This window comes from Desmodus rotundus, chromosome 10 (assembly GCF_022682495.2).
Source record: "Desmodus rotundus isolate HL8 chromosome 10, HLdesRot8A.1, whole genome shotgun sequence".
In the NCBI taxonomy this organism is placed as follows: Eukaryota; Metazoa; Chordata; class Mammalia; order Chiroptera; family Phyllostomidae; genus Desmodus; species Desmodus rotundus.
In genome coordinates, this window is record NC_071396.1 from 56,887,573 (window position 1) to 56,909,568 (window position 21,996).

Below are 21,996 nucleotides of genomic sequence, written 5' to 3' on the forward strand. Positions count from 1 at the left end.
GCAGCTTCTACCATGAGGTGGTACACACGACATCCCAGCACCCCATGGCCCTGTGTGCTGGATCTGCTGATCACATCCTAAAGGTGGGAAGACAAAGAGGTCCAGCTGAGGGCAAATGAGGAGCTGAAGTGTGCCCCCAAGTGGAAGCTCTGGAACAGTGCAGTGAAGGCTTGGCTCTGACCATAAATTGGCAAGTTGTGGAAGAGGGACAGGTCCACACCTCTACTGCCTTCATCCATGCCCACAGGTCACACTGTCAAGGACTATCCTGATACCCTTTCATAGTCTCCATGAACCCATGAATACTGATGGTGTGGACAGAACCTGCAAGAAGGTGTCTCACCTCCACTTTCCCATCCTCACAGGGGAAGCCCACCCTGTACCTTCCTGTTGCAGGGTGGACAAGGCAGAGGTGATGAGGTGTCAGCACTGGAAAGGGCAGAAACAGGGTCAGACACATGCACACAGGAAGAAAGACTGACTTTCGGAAAAACACCTGGGGGCCTCTAGAGAGTACGAGATCAGAGATTAAAGCCAGAGATTGTATTTTGCCAACTTCTGGGGAATATATGTGCAAAGCAGTTCAGAGGCTTGGTTGTTTTAAATGAATGCCTTGTCAAAAAACTTTAGTCAAGATTTAGGCTCTTTTTTAATTTTAAGATTCCCGGCAGGAGTTTCCTTACAAAACATTACTATGCTGGCAGAAGCCATAGAGTGTCTCAGATTTCCCTGGATCTCACATAAAAAGTCATTTCTCCTCTTCTTTTTAAACAAATAATTTATACTATGATGATGTTCTGCAGCTTGCATTCCCCACTTAAATATTCTTCTGTGTTGGCACATGGTGATCCAGCACATCCTTTTTCATGGTAGCACTGTGTTCTCACTGAATGACACCTAGGGCGTTTTTAGTTCTTTGTATTCTCTGTGCTGCACTGAACATCCCTGTGTGTACATTTCTGCTCACCTGGGAACTACATCTCCTGGTTGAGTTCTATTATACATTTCCATGGAACATTGTGGACACACAGCTGACCCCTGTGGCCCCACACACCAGTACATGCTGGGTGGTCACTGAGACATGCCAGCTACCAACCCTCAGAAAGGCTGTTCTCCCAAGTTATTTCTGGCAGAGGTCACCACCACCACTGCTGCCCAAGGAGTAAACTGAAGAAGGGACACACAGAAAACTATCTCCTTGTGCCACTGCAGTGACGGGGGCTAGGGATTGGGGGTAGGATATGGGGAGACTGGGAATGTGAGCCAGGTGGACACCAGCCAGCTGGGAACTGGGGCCTGGCCTTACCACTGTCCTCAGCCGCATGCACTCCTGCATGGGCACCCTGCCAGGCAGCTGGTTTTCTATTCTAAGTCTCCCCTAGGTCAATAGGGAGCTGCAATGGAGGATATATAGAGAAGAGAGGAAAAGGGGAAGGAGGAGAGTAAATCCAGACAACAAAATAAAGGGTACAGTGAGGCAGATGAAGAAGAGGGAAAAGTGGGGTGTTGACATTGAGAAGCTGTTGGAACAGTCTCTAAAATTTTGTTATTAACTTTATGGAGAAAAAGTCTCTCTGTGCTCCATTTCAGAGGCTTCTATTTGCTAATTGAGGTAAGCCTCCCATTCATCAGTTTGATTTTAGAGCTGGCTTTTTTTCTATTGTGTGCAAAAAAATAATAATTTAAGTGTCAAAGAACTCCATTTCAGCCATCTTCACTTAGAGTAAAACCTTACCATTTCTGTAAGTACTTTCAAGTAAAGACTCCCTATGAATTGTACATCTGCAGGAGTATTAATGGGGGTTGGGAGCTTGTTGGCCTTGGAGGCATCTTTTGAGATCTGCAGAGTCTAAACACATTTCTAAGTGTATTGTATAGTAGATTGAAGTGTGTTGTTCACTGGTTGAGCTCCAAGAGGCTGTCACCACCCGAGTTGCTCCAGCCCTCTTACATGACTCAGCATCTCTCCCCAGCTGTCTGATACAACCATGAGGATGCAGAGCACTAGGTAACCAGCCTTTATGTGTGCACTCCCATATTAGTTAATTATTTGATTACAGTTGTGTTGAAATTCCTTATGGGGGTCCCGTTAGTCTTCAAGGGTACCCTCAGAAACCTTCACATAGATTCTTAGTCACCCAGAATACCCAAAATTCGAGCTGGAGAGAGTAAATGCCCCTTATCTTCAGAGCTGAACAAGTTCAGACTCCCATTTATCTAGCAAAAGGTTTGGTTCAGACTCTTAGTAAGCAATTCCCATTAATTCTTCAGAAAGCCAAAATAAAAACCAGCCACCCAAATGTTTTTATTTGCATTCGTATTCAATGGGTATATTCAATGAGCACATTTATTTGAATTCAATGGGTACAATTAGAAACAGCTTTCTACTTAAAAAAAAAAATTGTTATCCTATTAGTTGTCCCAATTTTCCCCCTTTCCCTTCTCTGCCCATCCCACCCCCAGCACCCCACCGTCAATCCCCACACTGCTGTCCATGTCCATGGGTCATGCATACATGGTCTTTGACTAGGCCCTTCCCTTTCTTTCCACCTTTATCCCTCCTCCGCCTCCCTTCTGGTCACTGTCAGTCTGCTCCATGTTTCCATGCCTCTGGTTCTATTTTGCTCATTAGTTTATTTTTGTTCATTAGGTTCCTTTTATACTTAAGATCATACGGTATTTGTCTTTCACTGACTGGCTTATTTCACTTAGCATAGTATTTTTCCTGTCCCTGGATTATTTCAATTGACCCTTAGCCTTAGCTGGGTTATCTCAATGTTTATCCTTGCAGAAGTGTCCAACCACAGCTTGCACAGGCCACACAACACAAAATCGTAAATTCACTTGAAACCTTTTTTTTGCTCATCAGTTTTTGTTAGTGTTTGTGTATTCAACGTGGAGCCCAAGTAACTCTTCCAGTGCAGCCCAGAGATGCCAAAAGGTTGGACACCCCTGCTAGTGCTACCTTGAGGATTTTCTTTTAAGAACAGCTCCAATAAAGTCAGGGCCTAAACAGGTAGGTCCAGAATTCCAAGAAAAACTCACTCAAGTTCACTTGATGCAAAGCAAAGAACCTAGGGGGCACAATAGACCCCTGCTGGGACCAAGCAACCAGTCCAGATCCACAGGGTGGTCCTGGGTGGCCTTCATTGGAACCCTGATCACTGTGCCAAGTAAATATCGATATAAGAAATGTCCAAGCCTGTAGAGAATTTTTATGAGTTTATTTGAGCCAAATTGACAATCGCTGGAAAGCAAAATCTCAACAGACTGAGAAAATGCTCTGGAGAATGGCAGTTTTGCAGCTTATTTTATGTTACAATAAAAGGAGAGTTACATTGGGTAAATTAAGAGGGCAGGAGAAAGCAAAGTGGAAAAATCTCTGGGATTGGGAAAAAAGTAAAATGAAGAGACACAAACTTCTCTTGGGTGATAGTTAATAATTAACGTTTACCGCACACAAAGATGGTATGCAGGGAACAAGATAACAATGAGGGGTTCTGTGCTCTCCAGCTCTGGTGCCTATATAGTACCCTGAGGAACCTAGAAAAGAAGAGATTACTCTGACACTTCAAAGGTATGTTATCTTAGATGCAAAAAGACAATAGACAATTTACCTCACTTAAGGTAAAGACTGACCTTTATCAAAGAAGCTACATGCCTAAGACATGACTACCTGCCACAACTCACTTTCAGTTAGGAATTTTTTATGTTCAGACCATCCTATGTGGTTACTTTCAGTCTCTGAATTTGTACGGTCCACCAAGCAGGCCTCCCCTGAGCTTGTCAGGCTTAGTATGTGGCCCCGTTTTTGGCCACATAAGGCTGCCATGGATATTCCTGTACATAGAAGTTTTATTGTTTTTATGATTCATTCCTTGGATAGATTGCCCACACAGAGAGCTATTTTAAGAAAGGTCCACTTAGAATCCTGTTCATGTTGTCAAACCTAAACCTAAGTACATGGTTATTGTTGCTGCAGCCACAGTCTCACCCACAAAACCCAAGGTTCCTAACAGGATTTCAAGGGTTTAAGGCATGATTCCCGAGCCCCATGTCCAGGGTTCAGATCTTATCTCCACCACTGGCATCATGAGGCAAGGTGCTTAAACTCTCTTGTGAAATGGTATAGAAACTTCTCAATCAACATCAGACTCCATCATCTCAGATTGGCTGTTACCATTCCACAGAAGTTTGAAGATCCTAGACATGGAAATTGGGCAGCCTTTACCATAATGTCTGCTAACCCCTGATGTGCCATAGTTGGGTCTATATATGAATCTACATGTTTTCTGGGGAAAAGAGGGGGGACTGTATACAGCTTGAAGTGGTCAGGGATCCAGAAAAAAACAAAAACCCCTATCACAGATGACAGTTCAAATGTTGCCAGATAGGGTTAGAGTTTGAATGAAAGAAGACTGTGTTAGGTTAACCCAGGGAATTCCACTGACTGTTGCCATGGGCTCTATCTCTGTCTATTTTGGTCAGAGTCAGAGCCTGAGCCTTGTCAAAAAGCAAACCACCAGACCTTTGTCCTTGAGGTCCACATATCAAGTCTGCATTTATACAAAACGAGGAAAATACTTCCACAGAGGTAAATGGGCAAGATCTTTTAGAATTTCTTTTTTAGGAAAAGCCTAAAAACTTCTGAAATGTTAAGGCCTGCCCTTGGACCACCCTGGTGGGGTGGGCAGTCTGTGTAGACCAGTATTCCACAAACTGTAACATGCACACAAACCCCTGGAGATCTTATTAAAATTCAGATTCTGACTCAGGACCCCTGAGGTGGATGCTGAGATTCTCCATTTTCCACACGCTACTGGATGGTGTCTGTGAACCTCATTTTAAAGAGAAAGCTGGACCATGCTGGCCCCACTCAACAAGCTCCCAGGAGCTAATTTATGGGATTCTTTGGCACCTCCTCTCATGATATCCTCTCCCAAGTCCCTGCTTCCTAACGGCCACTCATCTCCTGAGTCCCCTCAGCCCAGCACACAGACCCTTCAGCTCACTGGTAGATACCAGCATCACTGTGTGGATGAATGAGCAGCTTTGAATTTGATAGGAAAGGGAAACCTCCATATCTGCAGCTTCTTGTTCCCTGGGCTCTGTGTACTGAGGTGATGGTTGCATTAGAATGTGAGGTTCAGAATCACAGCAGGGAAGAGAGTCCCAAAACACACAGCCCAGGTGTGGAAGGGCTGGGACTAGTTCCCGGCTGTCTGGGAGCTGAGCCCGGTGGGCAGAGCCATCCTTACTGTGTCGCCTAGGTGGCCTGTGTGAAAGTACACCTTGGATGCCCAGGAAGCACCAGTTGGATCCAAACCCGCCATCCAAGCTGGGTCTTTTCTTTTCAGTGGGGAGTAATGACAGCAGAGGCTGCAGCCTTTAGGGCACTGGCAGGGGGCCTCCCCATTCTCAGAGGGGTCCTGGGAATGTCTGAGAGTGTTAGGACCAGGAAGTTGTCCTTTGGATCAGGGCCCTATCTGGGGCTGTTTGTGAACAGGAAGTCCTGGAGCTTGAAGAAGCCCATTACACTGCAGGGAGTTTGGTTCTTCGGGTGGGTTGGGGATGGTCTGCCTGCCTGGTAGCAGCACAGCCTGGAAATGGCACAGTCATGTGTGGTTAGGGGTGGCGTCAGAGAGAATGCATTCGGGCCATGGGTGGTTCTGGGGACCCTCCTGAAGGAGACCAAGATCAACGGGGAGCTGTGCAGAGGTCTGAGCAAGTGGGTGACGCGGTTAGTTTGTGACCTACAGTCAGATGTGGAGACTGGAGGCATGAATCAGGTCAGGCAGAGGCTGGGCAGAGGCTGGGTGGAGTGGGGAGTAGCCATATGGGGAAGGTGACAGGATACCTGTGAGGATGAGAGGGGACATAACTGGGCCAGGGATACCCTGTGTCCTGGCTTCTCTGAAGGAAGTTCTGATGGTCCCCCACCCCTAGCTGAGGTCCTGGGCAAACGTGAGCAGGGGGCTGAGAGGGGTTGAGATTGGAGCTCTGGGAGTGGAGCCCTGGTGGCAGAACAGGTCAGAGCTCTGGGACCCAGCACCCGGGCCAGGTCTGGTCTGAGAGCTGGGAGGCTCAGGAGTGAATTCAGTGGGGGCTTTGAGCAGGGATCCTCTGGATCCCTGATCTGTTTCCCTGTTTTAAAGTCCACGACTGGACCTGTGAGTTTCCCCTAGAATCTGGGTAGTCCCTGGTGTGGGCAGAGGAAAGGAAGGGCCCTTGGGACAGCCTGGCCCACATCACAGCCCCTGGGATGGGTATGGGGTGCCCAGTTCAGATGGACCCAGTTACGAGTTTTTCTTTCAAGGGGCACATGTGGGTTTGGGGCTGCCTTGCATTTGATGAGAGCAGGAAATTCAGACAACAGCTATTTCTTCTCCCTGGGAAAGGTGGTTGGCAAGTGTCTAGAGTGTGGCCCATCTGGAATTTCCAGGGCTCCGGGCCTTCCTCATTCAGTCAATGGAATTCAGCAGCCTTCTGAACCACCTGGGCCAGGGACTAAAACAGGAGCCCCCTGATCTGCTCTGGCCCTTCAGTTTACAAAGACCCTGCCACCCAGGATGTCATCATGGCTTCCCTGGGTGCACACAGAACAGGAATTAGTGTCCCACATCGGAAGAAACTGAGGCGCTAAGTGGAGAAAGAGTTGCCCAAGATAATACAACTAGTCAGGGCAGGCGTAGAATTTCAATGGAGGTTGGTCTAAGCCCCATGATGTCACTTTGTCTCAGAACTAGTCTTGGCAGGGCAGATGCAATACCACCTAGCCATGCTATGCTCTATTCATCTCACCATTTAGGCAGAGGCCTCCTTTTTTTAAAGATTTTATTATTTTTATTTTTAAAGACAGGGGAAGAGAGGGAGAAAGAGAGGGAGAGACACATCAGTGTGTGAGAGAAATATCGATTGGTTGCCTCTTGCACGCCCCCAACCGTGGACCTGACCTGCAACCTCCTTTTGGTGTGCGGGATGATGCCCAACCCATTGAGCCACAACGGTCAGGGTGGGGAGAGGCCTCTTCTTGTGAGTGGCCAAAATCAGACTCAATTATCTTGGTGGTCTATGGATTAATGGGCTTCCTAATGCCAGAAGCTGGTTCAGGCACTCAGCAGTTCTTTGAGCACCTATGTGCCTAGAACCATTCTCTGCACCTGGAATATAGCAATAAACAAAAACAGTCTTGCCTTCATGAGGGTTCTAGATTTTGACTTGGCATAAGAGCTCTACTTCCTTATGGCTGCAAGGCTTGGACAAGGAACTCTCAACCCAAGTCTGTTGACTCATCTGGAAAAGCAGACAATAAGGGTAGAAACAGACCTCTTTCACAAGGTGTTAGAAGTATGAGGGATCCCTGATGCCCCTGGCAATCACCAAACAGTATTCCCAACCTACTCCCACAAAACCCAACTGAAGGAATGTGGGCTCAGAAAGACACTGTGAGTTACCCAAAGTAACACACCAGTATCCCTGGCAGAGAAGGGACCAAACCCAAGCTCCTTCCTGCCCCTTAGGCAGTTGACTACCTCTCTGCCCAGGGGATCCCACATTGGTCTGGGACAAAGTGATCTTAACAGGGGTCCAGGTACAGGTAGTGGGCAGTGTATAGGCTCATATTCCACCCCAGACCTGAAGACAAGTTGGGGAAAGCTAGGCAAATGTGACCATCTGTGGGGATGTGGCCACCTAGGCTGGCTCTGGGCTCAAAAGTAACTGAACCAGTCTTGGGTGCCACTGGCTCATTAGAGAAAACTGCTTAACGGTTTAGGAGTATGTACCCTCTGGCTCTGCTAAGTTTCCATAAAGGCAATTTTTCCATGTTTTAAAAAATAGATTTGATATAAAGATTTATATACTCATAAATAGATAATGGAAAATTCCCAAATGCAAATGGCATCCTTGGGCTGGCTAAAGCCCTCTCCACTCCTGACAGTAGAGGCCAGTAGGGTTGAGAGGACCCCTGAGGCCCCACACTTGGAAGCCTTCCTGGAGAAGAGTATCTGAATTCAGTATGAATTGGGAGCTTCCTCCAGCTCCAACTCTACTGGAGTTTGTGCCTTTGGGATCAAAACCCCTCTGGGAGAACTGGGAACCACCTCTCTGAGGAAGAATCAGGATTTGTGTTCCTTGCCCACCTGAGTCTAACTCCCATAACCATAATACATCAACTTCCCTCTTGTTCTCCCTCAGCCCATGTCACATCAGCCTCACCCAGACCACAGACTGCCTTCCTCCAGGCCTGAGCTGCCATACTTCCAGGCTCTCCTGCTGCCCCATCTCCCACACCCTGGTCCCTTACCCCACCTACTCCTATTTTTAGGTAATTTATTAAAAAAAAAAAGATTAAAGTGTTCTCTTGCCCCAGAGGCTACTAGGAGAAGAAACGGAAGCAAGTCTTGTTTTCTGTCTCAAATAGTTCCCCCATCCTCTCTTACCCTATCACAGGACTAAAGCCCACAGATGTAGAGAGGCCCCAGCCTGACAGGTCACCACAGAGCAGGGACCTCACAAGGCACGCAGTCAATAACACACTGTAGGCCAGGCTCTGAGCGCTAGCATTTGTGTAAAGTTGAGGGCCAGGAAACATCTCTCTTGGAGCCTATAGGAAATAGCCCAGGAAGTGTGGGGAGGAAACTCACAGGTCAAGGGGTGGAGAAAGAACTCATTCTTGCTCAAGGGTACTATGATCAAGAGAATAGCCTGGAGTGGAGCCAGTTCTCAGCAATGTCCAACTGGGTCATTTGTGGCATTATAAGAGAACCAAAAGGGTAGGGTCAGTAAGTGGGGGGGAAGACAGGAAGCGGTTAGCCTGGAAAGAGGGTACTCCTGGGGGACAAGCAGGTACAGGAAAGAAGCCAAGGGAGAACTGTGAAGGTCTTAGACATCTGGGTCAAGTGTGGACAACATTCCAAGTACCCAAGGGCACCCTGGAAGGTGTTGGGGATGGGGTGGGGAGTGGCAGGGCCAGGAGTGACCTTTCACAATTGACACTTAGACAGCAGCAGGATAGCTTGGGGCAGTGAAGGCTAGAAGCCCAGGAGCCAAGGTCAGTGAGATGCCCAGGTGAGAGGATGAGCCTGTGTGGAACGGAGGGCACAGCACTGTGGAGGTAAGCTCACAGCACTGCCGTAGTGTGGGGAGAGAAAGCGAGGAGCCCAAAGTGACCCCCAATTTCTAGGCTAAACATCTGGAATGAGGCTCCATGCATGGAGGATGGGGTAGCAAGAGATCCACTCAGCCCAGTGTTTGACATCTTGGGATTTTGAAGGGGAGGAAGCAAAGTGTTTCCTTGATTTCTAGGTAACGCAAGAAGTTACCAGTGAGAAGAAACCTCCCTGGTCCCAGGCTAGGCCTGCTGTTCTTTCCCCCTTCTAAGCCAAACTTTACAGGGTTTCGGGCCTCCTTGCCTATAGACAGAGGGGGAGAGAGGAGGAGATGGCTCACATTCTAAGGTAACAAATGAGCCCATCACCAGCCAGCTACCTGTTCCAGTGCCTACCCTGGATCCTTATGCCAGCCAAGGATACCCATACAAAGGACAGGCAGAGGGCCTCTCTCCTTCCCTAAGCTCTGCGAGGCTGGTGGGTAGAGTGGTCTGGCAGTTACCTGTGTTCTTGGCTAGAACTGGGGCTGCAAGTCAATCACAGGAGTGCGGGCCTACACCACTCCAAGACACTTTCCATGTACCCCCACCTCCCCAAAGCAGCAGGTGGGGCTTCATGAGAATTATCTTCCAGCTGGAGACCAAGTTCAATACCCAGCTCTGCCCAAATATTAGTCCCTAGCGGAGAGGTCATGGGGCTGGAGAATCTTTGCCCTTACCCTCAATGGAACCTCTTTAGGGAACCCCTCAGTGACAAGTACTTTCTACTTTGCAGGTGGAGCCCAGGCACTGAAACAGAGCAGCCAGGAAGACACCAACCCTCCCTGCCAGCAACTGGGCCCTATCCGTCAGTAAGGCCACTGAGGACAGAATGCAAGCAGCTTTCTTGCTCCCTGCTCCCACTCCACCCCAGCCAACAATGGGCTGATTCCCTTCAGTGCAGACCCCTGGCCCAACCAGACCAATATCCTTTCCCTCCAGAACCAGGATCAGCGGTTCCATGGCTGCCTCCCTGTTGGAAAGGAAGTCACTAACCCAGCCATCCATGGCATACCCTGTCTCACCAGACTGCTGTAGGGCTACTGCAAAAGGTCTGCCTTCTTGCTCTGTAGCCAAGCCTACCCAACAGAGGGGGCAATGCAGACTAAAGTGCTTGGAGCAAGAGGTAAAGGAAGTCTGAGCTGGAATACCACAGTCTGCCTTGGGGACTGAAACTGAGCCTGGGCTCTGATAGGCTCTGGGATACCTCTCCATGATATGGCCAGGCCTATGGCCCTAAGAGCAGTTTATTTCCAGAGGTCCCACAACAAGGGGCCAAAGGGGCTGGACTGGACTGACATGGAACTGGGATTGGCTTAGGTAGTTCACCTAAATCCAATCCCTGCAATCTTCTGAGCTATACCACAGAGTCCAGTGCTACTTCAAAGACTCCAATAATCTCAGCCCCAGCCTGCCTTCTTACCCTGAGCACCTTGAGCACCTTGAGGCTGTTAAGGACAGGTGGGCCCAGGGTGGGTGAAATAGCCCAATCCAGAACTACGAAGGCCTTATCTTTTTTGTTTGGGAAACTCTGTAAGATAGACTGGGGGTGGTGGGGGAGCTGATGCTCTAAAAATGGCAGGAAAGATCTCTGCACATAGGAAAGACTGGGTCCTTGAGGGACACTCTCAGACCTGATCCTCAAGGATGCAAGATTTTATTTTTCCCTTAAATATCCAGGTTCTTATCTCATTTCCACTACCCCCAAGTTTTTGAGACCCTAGTACTGAAGAATTAGCTAGTTTTGCAACCTGAGTGACGAAACTTGGGGCCCTAAGCGAGCAAACAGTACCCACTTGGGTATGGGCCATGACCCTACACTTTTGTGGATGAAAACAAGAAGCTACATGGAAAACTAGAAAGCTTGAGAGGTCTTGCTAAGGCAGCAAGCTGGACCCCATGGTGTTTGTGAGCTTAGAGTTGGCAGTGAAGAAATGTTTCTTAGCCTGGAAAGAGTTAGGACTTCCCTAGGGCTATGCTCAGAAACCGGCCTATTGGGCTGGTTGCTCTTGCTCTCTGCAGCTGCATATTGAGGCCCTGGAATGACCTGAGCACAACTCACATCCCTGGAAAGCAGCAACCTGCTGCCACAGCTCTAGCAGACACAAGGTGTGAAATGGTCAGAACTAGTATGTATAGAGCTGGGGAAACACATTCCTGGCCCCTCCACAGCTACAGTCCACACTCATGAGCTCGGGCCTGTCCTAGGACAAGAAGAACATGGAGGGAACAGTCGCTGACTGGCAAAGTAGGCCCCACAATGTACCCTGTACCAATAGGCCTCTTGCCAGAAGAATCCTGTTTCTCCCTTCCTTGGGGTAGCTTTTCTATCAAGCATCCAGGCCATGGGATGAATAATTCCAGGACTTTATCAAGCTTCTCTAGAATCACTGGTACCATAGAGGGCCAGCTCTGGAGGGCTGGGCTTGGCAGACCAGAGAGAGGAGATGGGGAGGCCCCTGCCTGCCTGCCTGCCTGCCTGCCCTTTACCCTGGTCAGCACCCGCAGCCCCAGCTTTCTCCAATGTCCTTGCTATCCAGCTGGATGTGGTCGGTGCTCTTCTCACTGAGCAGAGGACCCCCATGCCTCATGACCAGCTCCGTGGCTACCCTCATGAAGGCCTCCTCCACGTTGCTTGAGTCCTTGGCAGACGTCTCAATGGCACACAGGATGTCGTAGTGCTCTGCTAGGCTCTGTGCCTCAGCCAAAGGGACCTCTCGGAGCGCACCAAGGTCTGACTTGTTCCCTGCAGGGAAAGGCCAGGAGCAACTTGGTGAGGCCAGCTGGTGCAAGGAAAGCCCTGTCCTACTTGGCTGGCCAAACTGAGAAGCCCAGTTGTGCACAGTAATCTACAGTAATCTATTGTTTTTTTAAAAGAAAACCTTCAGGGGGCAGAGAGATTGAGGAAAAAAGGAAAAAGTACTCATGGACATGGACAACAGTGTGGTGATTGTTGCGGAGGGGTGGGGAGAGGGAATAAAGGGACTAAATGGTAATGGGGAAAAAATACAATGAAGATTAAAAGATTAAATCAAATAAATAAATAAACCTTTTTATTTTCAAGGTGTTATTCTATCCACTAGTTTCTCATTTTTTAAAAAAAATCTTTCTCAAAGGCTTATATATTTTATTACTTCTTTCTAAGAAATAAAAGCTGTAAAATTTAGACTAAAGAATATGATACTTTAAAGCTAGAAGAAAACCTAGGCAGGAACTCTGGCTTCCTAGCACTTAGGAAAGTAGAGTAGATTAAATGATACAACAAATATGAAAATAATTGGCACTTGGCAGGTACTCTATAAATGTGGAAGAAATCTGGTACTGCTAAATTGTGTTTTTTGCTAAAATTTTATTATGCTTATTGTTTATTTTCTCTTATTTTCATTTGAAATATTTTTATTCTCTGTAAGACTGTGGTTTTTGGTTATTTTGCTTTTCTAATAGTAAGAACACAGACTACCACTTTACCTGAGAATACAACTTTGGCTTCTCCTACAGGGGTGAGATATTCCATTACATTCTAAACCATCTGGTAAACTGTTCCTTGACCCAATCGCTAACAGAATTTTTTTTAAGTTTCTAAGTGGTTGACTTTTGTAATGTGATTATAAAGAGAACAAAAAAAGATAGATAACTGTCTATAAATACCTAAAATTTCTTTGGTAACCTTAAATTATGCAGCAACCAATTACAATGTGTAAAACATTCTAATTTCAACAAACTAAAAAAAAAAATAGCATGTATTATTTATGAGAAATTATAAATCTAAACACAGCTATTTGATTTTATTCAGGATACATCAATATTTTTAGATGTGAAAGTGATATTGTTGTTATATATTTTTAAGTATTTTTTATCTTTTATTGATTCATGGTGGAATATTTACAGGTGAAAAAGTTGGAGTTAGAAATTACCTGAAAAATAATATAAGGGAAGGAGGGGATGAGGGTGGAGATGAAGTAGGGCATAAGTTTCTAAGTGTTGAAGCTGGGTAATAGGTATCTGAGGTTCATTATGTTATTTTATTTTTGTATTTGTGTAAAATACTTGATAATAAAATGTTGTATTTTAAATGTCCTGGATAGAAAGGAAGTGTAAGGCTATAGAAGGAAAGCTCCATTACTGCCCAAGTAGTCAAGCTTTGCTGAGTACTTCTACATCCTAGTCCAGGAAGGCTATGGAAGGCAGGTATGGAACCAAATGCCACCCTTTTCCCAGCTAGAGATACATCCAGGCCCCATCTGTACAGTCTCATCTCTGAAATATCAGCCCGACTATTGGGGTGAGGACCCCAGGGACCACACAAATGGTCCAAAGCTTGAGCCCAGGTCTGGGAAGTTTATGTAGGAGGAAAAGGGAAAATGCTGCATCCCTGTGCAGCACCAGCAACATGGACATCACAGGCATCACCTGGGAACTTGTTAGAAATGTACATTCATGGGCCCCATCTAGATCTCCTCGATCAGATGCTCTGAAGGTGGTGCCCAGCATCTTTAAGGCTTTAAAGCTTTGGAGGCATGCAAACATTTGAGGAGCTCTGCTCCACTGAATTACAATTAGTAGAACTGAACTCATATCTCACATGTACTGATATATGCTCACAGGCTGTGTGAACTGTGAGAAAGTATTCACTTCTCTTAGCCTCAGCTCCATGCCTTGACAATAAGGAGTAGCCAGATTATAGGAATTAAATCCAAAGACACCTGTGAAAATTTAACCAGTGTTAACCACCATGCGGACACTGCAAAGCAAATGTTAGCTTTCTTTCTTCCTTCTTCTAATTCCAACTTTGAATATAACTTTACAAGTGATTAGCAGAATCAGAATTTGCTAGATCATGGTTCAAGTTCTGGCTCCATTCCCACCTGGACAAGCTCAGTCTCTCTCTGCATTCTGGCTTGCCCTTCGTTTAAAAAGGAGAGAGAAACTGAGACAAACAGATGGGATCTGTGACCCCAAGGAACCATGCCCACCCCCACCCCACTCCCCCCAGCTCACCAATCAGTAGCTGCACAATACTGGAGCCTGCATACTTCCTCACGTCCTCGATCCAATGAGGCACTGACAGGAAGGAGCTTCTTTTGGTGATGTCATAAGCGAGGATGGCTCCGTTGGCACTGCGGTAGTAGCTCTGAGTAATGGTGCGGAATCGCTCCTGGCCAGCTGTGTCCCAGATCTGCAGCTAAAAAAATAGGGAGCTTCCCATGAACCTGGTAATATGACCTAACATGGGGGACAGGGAGGGCAACCCCATGGACCCATTCTGAAAGTGCTGGTTCCAAATGGCAGGCCATTAGCCCACACCTTGACTAGAATCACACAGGTCTAGAAGGTGGGCAAAGAGAGAGAGAGAGTGGGCCTTCTGAGCCCTTAGAAAGTAGGTCAGTGGTATCCTGGCTGAGTGGCTAGGTTGGTTGGTGTGTCATCCTATATACCAAAAGGTGGCAGTTCAATCCCTGGTCAGGGCACATACCTAGATTGTGGGTTCAATCCCCAGTCAAGGAGTGTAAAGGAGGCAACCAATTGATGTCTGTCTGTCTGTCTCTCTCCCCCCCACTCTCTCTCTATCCCTCTCTCTACCCTCCTTACCCTCTTGAAAGAAAGAAAAAAAGGAAAAGGGAAAGGGAAAGGAAAAGGAAAGGAAAGGAAAAAGAAACTTTGGCCCAACTTCGAAGATGACAGGAGGATGCAAAGGGAATGTGGGCAGCCCCACCTCTGCCCACTAGAGTCTCCAAGGAAAAGTGGTGAGGGAACAAGGAATGTACTCTGTACTGCAACAGGAACATCACTTGACCCAGGGTCCTCTGCATGCCCTCTCTCCTAAACACTGGACTTGCTATGAACCAGAAGGGCTTCAGGAGCTCATAGTCTGGCAAGCTGGGTCCAGGCATGCCATGATGCCAGCTATATGGATGTCAAGTTTCTTCACTTCTCTGTGATTATATATGTACTGCTGTACCTGACCATGTGTAACGCTCCCCCAGAACTAGGGTTTTCTACTTCTGCCTCAGCAACACACATGAAGATGCTCACAACCTGGTGGTAAGAGGGCCTGGGTTGTGGCAATGAGGGCCTTGGGAAAGCAATAGTCAGATCTCTGCCAGGAGCCTTTACCATCAGCTGACTCAGACTGGCCAAAGGCAAGAAGGTTGGGGTCTTTTCCCACCCATGTGCCCACTTAACGAACACCCTTTAGTGCCCACTACCCAGCCTTCCTGGATATTGACCATGAAGAAGCAGGAGCTTCCCTGGCTTTCTGTAGAAGCAATATAGCAGGATAGACATGAGACAGAGCAGGAGGAGGGGCTGGAGCAAGGGCAGACCTGGACCTACACTGTGCCCAGGCTAGGAGGCCTCCCACTCCAGGAAGAGATCACCAGTGCTAGGACGGGGAGAGAAAGATTGGGGACAAGTATCAGAGCAGGCAGGTACCAGGGCTCTCAAAAGCTCAAGGATTGTCTTCTTTGCTCCATAATTCATAGGTTCTCAGGGCTTTCTGAGAATGAACACAAGCCTTTGGTCCACACTGAGCTGCAGGTCTATCCATCTTCCTTTGCTGGTGCAAGCACTGTCAGTTCCCCCCTATCTAGTTCTCAAGGTGTCTGAAGCCCCCTAGTCTGTCTGGGGTGGGAACACACACCTCAGAATCCTCAGAGAGTTCCTGAGGTTAAGAATAATGACCCTCACACTGTGGAGGTGACAACCTTTCTCCCAGATCCCACCAAGAAAGGTCCGAGAGTTAACAACTTCTAGGCCACAACATGCCAAATAGAATCCTCCAGTCCCGAGACTTCCTATTTATTCCTCAGTTGTAAAAGGCTCCAAGGAAACCAGGCTCCATACTCCATAGCTCATGGTATCTCCTAGCTTATGCATGGGGTAAAGTAAAAGTTGTGAACTTTGGCACTATATTGTACAAACCTGGGATCCAAACGACCAAGAACTCATCTCCATACCCCAGAGGAGAGCATATAACACTAAAGACAGAGGCCAAACAAACATGGGAAAAAAGCAACTTGGAGGAAACATAAACTATGCAAAGGCAAAAACCTCAAAAACAATCATCAGTAGTTTCAGAGATGGAAAAAGATCTATGAAACAATAATAAAACATTTTTTTTAAAGCAGAGAGAGCATTCAGAAAGAAAAGAGTTCTTGAAAATTAAAAATATAACATAAATGAAAAATACAACATAAGGGTTGGGAGATAAAGAAATCCCTCCATAGTAAAGAAAAAATACAAAGACATAGAAAAGATAGAAAAGAAAATTATAGAACTAGCCTAGGAGGAACAATTTGCAATAATAAGAGGTTCAGGGTGGGAGGAGTAAAATCAAAGAAATACTTAAGAAAATCCCTCAGAACTGATTAAAAGGGCGCACTAAGCATACACACAATGGAGGAAAACAGACCCACACAAAACACATGACTGAAAGAATTCCAGAACAATAGGAAAGAAGACCCTAAAAACTTCCAGAGAGTAAAAACAAGTTTCAAGGTTTCAAGCAAAAGATCCACATGGTATTAGATATACAATCAAACAATGCCCAAAATTATAAGGGAAAATTATTTCTAACCTAGAATTCTCTATTCAGTCTATCGGTCAGGCACAATGGTTTATTAAGGCATTTTCAGGAGAAATGTGGAACAGTGATTGAAAAGAGAATTTCAACAGAAACCACTTTTAAAAAGTCAGAAATAAAGAATACCAGAACAGAAAGGAAGAATACACTAGGAGTCAACAGCAGTTATATGAACCAGAGGATCAAATCAGCAATTTGGAAGACAAGGTAACAGAAAACACATAATCAGAGCCGTAAAGAGAAAAACAATTAAAAAATGAGGATAGCTGAAGGGACCTCTGGGACAACATCAAGTGTCACAACATCCACATCATAGAAATACCAAAAGGAGAAGAGAGAAAATAATTGAGAGCCTCTTTGAAGAAATAATGACTGAAAATTTGTCTAATATGGTGAAGGAAAATGTCACACAAGTCTAGTAAGCTCAGAAAGTCCCAACCAAAATGAAGCCAAAGAGGCCCACCCCAAAATACATCATAATTAAAATGGCAAAGGTTTAAGACAAAAAGAGAATCTTAAAAGTCACAAGAGAAGGATAGTCACCTATAAGGGAGCTCCCATAAGACTGTCAGCAGATTTCTCAATAGGAACTTTTCAGGCCTGAAGGGACTGTAACAAAATATTCAAAGTGATGAAAAGCAAAGACCTACAATTAAGACTACCCAACCCAGCAGGGCTATCATTTAAAATTGAAAGAGAAACAAAGTGCTTACCAGGAGAGAAAAGCTCAAGTAGTTTATCACCACCAAGGAAGTGTTACTAAAATTTTAAGGGAATTCTTTAATAAGAAGAATGGGGAAAAAAGAACATAAACATGAGTAATAAAATGGCAATGACTATGTACCTATCACTAATCACTTTAAATGTAAATGTATTAAATGCTCTAGTCAAAAGACATAGGGTAGCTGAATGGATAGAAAAACAAGGCCCAAATATATACTATGTACAAGAGACCCACTTCAGACTGAAAGACACAGATTGAAACTAGAGATGAAAAAGATAATTCAAAGCTGGCGTAGCAATACTTATTTCACACATATAGATTTTTAACAGAAAGGCTATAAAAAAGACAAAGAATAATATATAATGATAAAGGATCAATCCAACAAGAGGATATATATAACCTTTGTAAACACTTATACATTCAACACAGGAGCACATAAATATATAAAGTAAATATTGATGAACACAGGGAGAAATTAACAGCAGTACAGTCACAGTAGGGGACTTTAACACCTCATTAACATCACTGCATAGATCTTCCAAACAGAATTGACAAGGAAACACCAGCCTTAAATGACACAAAAGACCAGATGGATTTAACTGAAAATTTTAGACCACTTCAACCAAAAGCAAAAGAACATTCTTTTCAAGAGTACATGGGGAGTTCAGAAGATGGCAGCAATGCACATGGGAGCTGTGCCCACTTACTCATGCACCCAACTGGGACACCTAGCTGATCTTCTGAAGAACAGAGTGAACAGCCAACAGAATCCCAGCTGATATGAAGTTTGGAAGCCAAAGTGCAGAGGATGCTTAAAAACAGGCGGTAAGGAGATCTTGTAGGCTGATGGGAAGGTCTCCAGGCCTTGTGCAGAGAATGTGGCTGCCAACAGGAGCATTGGAGGAGGGCGGGGTCAGTCATCGCAACCTAGCAACTCCCTCTCCTCCCAGAGTGAGAAGTCCCACACCTGAGCCAGAAGAGACCTGAAAAAATTTTCCTCACTTTTAGTCATTTCATGTTCCCTTTGTGATATAATATCTTCAATCTCTCTTCACCTTTATTAACCTTAGGTCAACAGCAGTAGAGACTGCTGATGTTGTAGGAGGGTTCTTTTTCCTGGCATAGGTTTGGTTGTCTGGTAATACTACTTTGTTTACCAACACCTGTACAGCAGCATACAAGACAAGGTGAGAGTTGCGAATATCAGTACACCCATTGTAGGGGAGAAGCCACCAACAGGTAAAGACCAAGTACAACAAGAGAGCCCACACACAAATGGAAAAAAGAGCAACCTTAGAACACCCAGAAAAGGAGATAAAAGAGACTGCACCACTGATTCGTATAGGACCCCTACCACACATGTTCACCTCATGAAGACAGCTGGCAAAGCAGAGCATCTGGAATCACAGAAACAAACAAAAAAGGTCACCTAAAATGGGGAGACAAAGAAAGAATCTGCAATCAAAAGGAATGGAAGACCACCAGTAGAAGAGCTAAATGAAATGGAGGCAAGCAAACTATCAGATGTAGAATTCAAAAGAATGGTTATAAGGATGCTCAAGGAACTCAGTGACAACTACAAGGACCTGAGTGGGAACTACAACAGAATGAAAAAAGGAATAGAAACTATAAACAAGAACTAGAGAGATATGAAGAATACAATATCTGAAATAAAAAATACACTAGAAGGAATAATAGTCACACTATGAAGCACAGGACTGACTTAGTGAGCTGGAAGACAAGGTAGAGAGAAATACCTAGACAGAGCAGCAACATGAAAAAAAGACTCAAATAATATGAAGATTGCTTAAGGGAACTGCAGGACAACATGAAACAGCACATTCAAACCATAGGGATACCAAAGGCAGAAGAAAAGGAGCAAGGGATAGAAAACTCTTTGAAAAAATAATGACAGAAAACATCCCTAACCTAGAGAGGGCAAAAGCCATACAAGTTCAGGAAGCACAGAGGAAGCACAATCAAGATGAACCCAAAGACCTATTGTGAGACACATAATAATTAAAATGTCAAATGTTAAAGACAAAAAGATTATCTTAAAGGCAACAAGGGAGAAACACAAAGTAACAGATAAGAACCCAGATAAGGCTAGCAGCTGATTTCTCAACAGAAACAACACAAACCAGAAGGGAATGGGTAGAAATATCGCAAGTAATGAAAAGCAAAGACCTGCAACCAAGACTACTCTACCAGCAATGCTCCCAATTCAAATGGAAAATAAAATAAGCAGTTTCCCAGACAAAGAAAGGTTAAAGGAATACACCTCCACCAGACTAGCACTGCAAGATAGGCTCAAGGGACCAATTAAAGAAGAGGAAGAAAAAGAGTGACAGAGAGAGAGGAACACAGGTACAAAGGGGTAGAAATGAGTAAGTACCTATCATTAATAACCTTAAATGTAAATGGATTAAATGGTCCAATCAAAAGACAGGGTAGCTGAATGGATAGGAAAACAAGACCCACACACATGCTGCCTACAAGAAACCCACCTCAGAACAAAAGACCTATACAAACTGAAAATGAAGGGAAAAAATATTCCAAGCAAATGGACAGCAAAAAAAAAAAAAAAAAGTCGGGGTAGCTACACTTATATGAGAAACAATAGACTTCAAAACAAAGGCTATAAAAAGAGACACAGAAGGATACTTAATAAAACACAAAGGACGAATCAATCGAGAAGACATAAATATTAATATATGTAAGTACTCAAAACAGGATCACCTCAAAAAATAAGGAAAATCTTGGAGGACTTCAAGAAAGACATACACAGCACACACATACACTAGGTAGTTTTAAGACCCCACTATCAAAAATGGATAGATATTCCAATCAAAATATCAACAAGGATATTTCGACAATGAACAACGTCCTAGATCAAATGGACTTAATATGTATTGAACTTTTCATCCCAAAGAAGCAAAATACACATTCTTTTCAAATGTACACAAAACATTTTCAAAGATAGACCACGTGACAGGACACAAGACAAGCCTCAACAAATTCAAGAAAACTGAAATCATATCAGGCATTTTCTTGGACCACAAGTGCCTGAAACTAGAAACCAACCTCAAGGAAAAAACTCAAAAACACTCAAATTCATGGAGATTGAATAGCATCTTATTAAACAATGAACGGGTTAATGATGAGATGAAGGAAGAAATCAAAAAGTTTCTGGAAACAAATGAAAATAAACATACTGCAGTCCAAACCCATCAGACACAGCAAAGGCAGTCCTAAGACAAAAGTACATGGCAATACAGGCCTACCTAAAAAATACAGAAATATTTCAAATAAACAATATAACCCTACATCTACAAATGGAGAAACAACAACAAAGACAGCCCAGAGCAAGTAGAAACAAGGAAATAATCAAAAACAGAGCAGAATTAAATGACACAGAGACTAAAAGAACAATGCAAAGGATCAATAAATCCAGGAGTTGGTTCTTTGAAAAGATAAACAAAAACAACAAGCCTTTAAGCAGACTCATTAAGAAAAAGAGAGGACCCAAATAAACAAAATAGGTTGAAAGAGGCGAGATTACAACTGATACCACAGAAATACAAAGGATTACAAGAAATTATTATGAACAAATACATGCCAAGAAATTTAAATACCTGGGTGAAATGGACAAATTTCTAGAAAAATATAATCCTCCAAAATTGAATGAAGAAGAAGCAGAAAGCCTGAACAGACCAATAACAGCTAGTGAAATAGAACCAGTAATCTAAAAAACTCCTAGCACACAGCAGCCCTGGACTAGACAGTTTCACAGGAGAATTTTATGAAACACTTAAGGAAGAGTTAACCCCTATCTTTCTCAGACTATTCCTAAAAACCCAAGAAGAGAAAAGACTCCCAAACTCTTTTTATGAAGCCAGCATCATCCTAATTCCCAAACCAGATAAAAATGCAAGAAAGAAAGAAAACTACAGGCAAATATTGCTGGTAAACATAGAAGCTAAAATCTTCACCAAAATTTTGGCAAACCACATCCAGCAATACATTGAAAAGATCATACACCATGACCAAGTGGGATTCATCCCAGGGATGCAAGGATAGGACGATATTCACAAATCAATAAACGGAACACATCACATAAACACGAGGAAAGACAAAAATCACATGATTATATCATGATGCAGAAAAAGCATTTCATAAGATACAGCATCCATTTATGATTAAAAAAAAAAAAACAGTAAAGTGGGAGTAGAGGGAGCATAACTCAATGTAATAAAGGCCATATACAAGAAACCTACAGCCAACATCATACTCAATGGGCAAATACTAAAAGGTTTCCCACTAAGATCAGGAACAAGACAAAGATGCCCACTTTCATGACTTTTATTCAACACAGTATTTGAAGTCCTAGCCACAGTGATCAAACAAGAAATAAAAGGCATCCAAATTGGAAAGGAAGAAGCAAAACTGTCATTTTTTGCAGATGACATGATAGTCTACGTAGAACACCCTATAGGCTCCAACAAAAAAAACTACTCAACCTAATAAGTGAATTTGGCAAAA

General features: G+C 44.4%; 1 protein-coding gene across 3 annotated transcripts in view; it reads right to left on the reverse strand.

Annotated features, from left to right (window-relative positions):
• Positions 1-3,209: 3,209 nt before the first annotated feature.
• Positions 3,210-21,996, reverse strand: part of RAB43 (RAB43, member RAS oncogene family) — a 39,142-nt gene continuing 20,355 nt past the window's right edge. The window contains exons 2-4 of one of the 3 annotated variants that reach the window (XM_024580136.3): positions 14,147-14,330; positions 11,758-11,894; positions 3,210-3,543 (exon numbers count right to left, since the gene is read on the reverse strand). In XM_024580136.3, coding sequence (XP_024435904.1) covers positions 3,523-3,543; positions 11,758-11,894; positions 14,147-14,330 — 342 coding nt within the window. In that variant the 3' untranslated portion in view covers positions 3,210-3,522. Of the gene's footprint in view, positions 11,895-14,146; positions 14,331-21,996 lie in introns of all 3 variants that reach the window. The other 2 variants (XM_024580135.3, XM_024580134.3) reach the window with 2 other exon arrangements.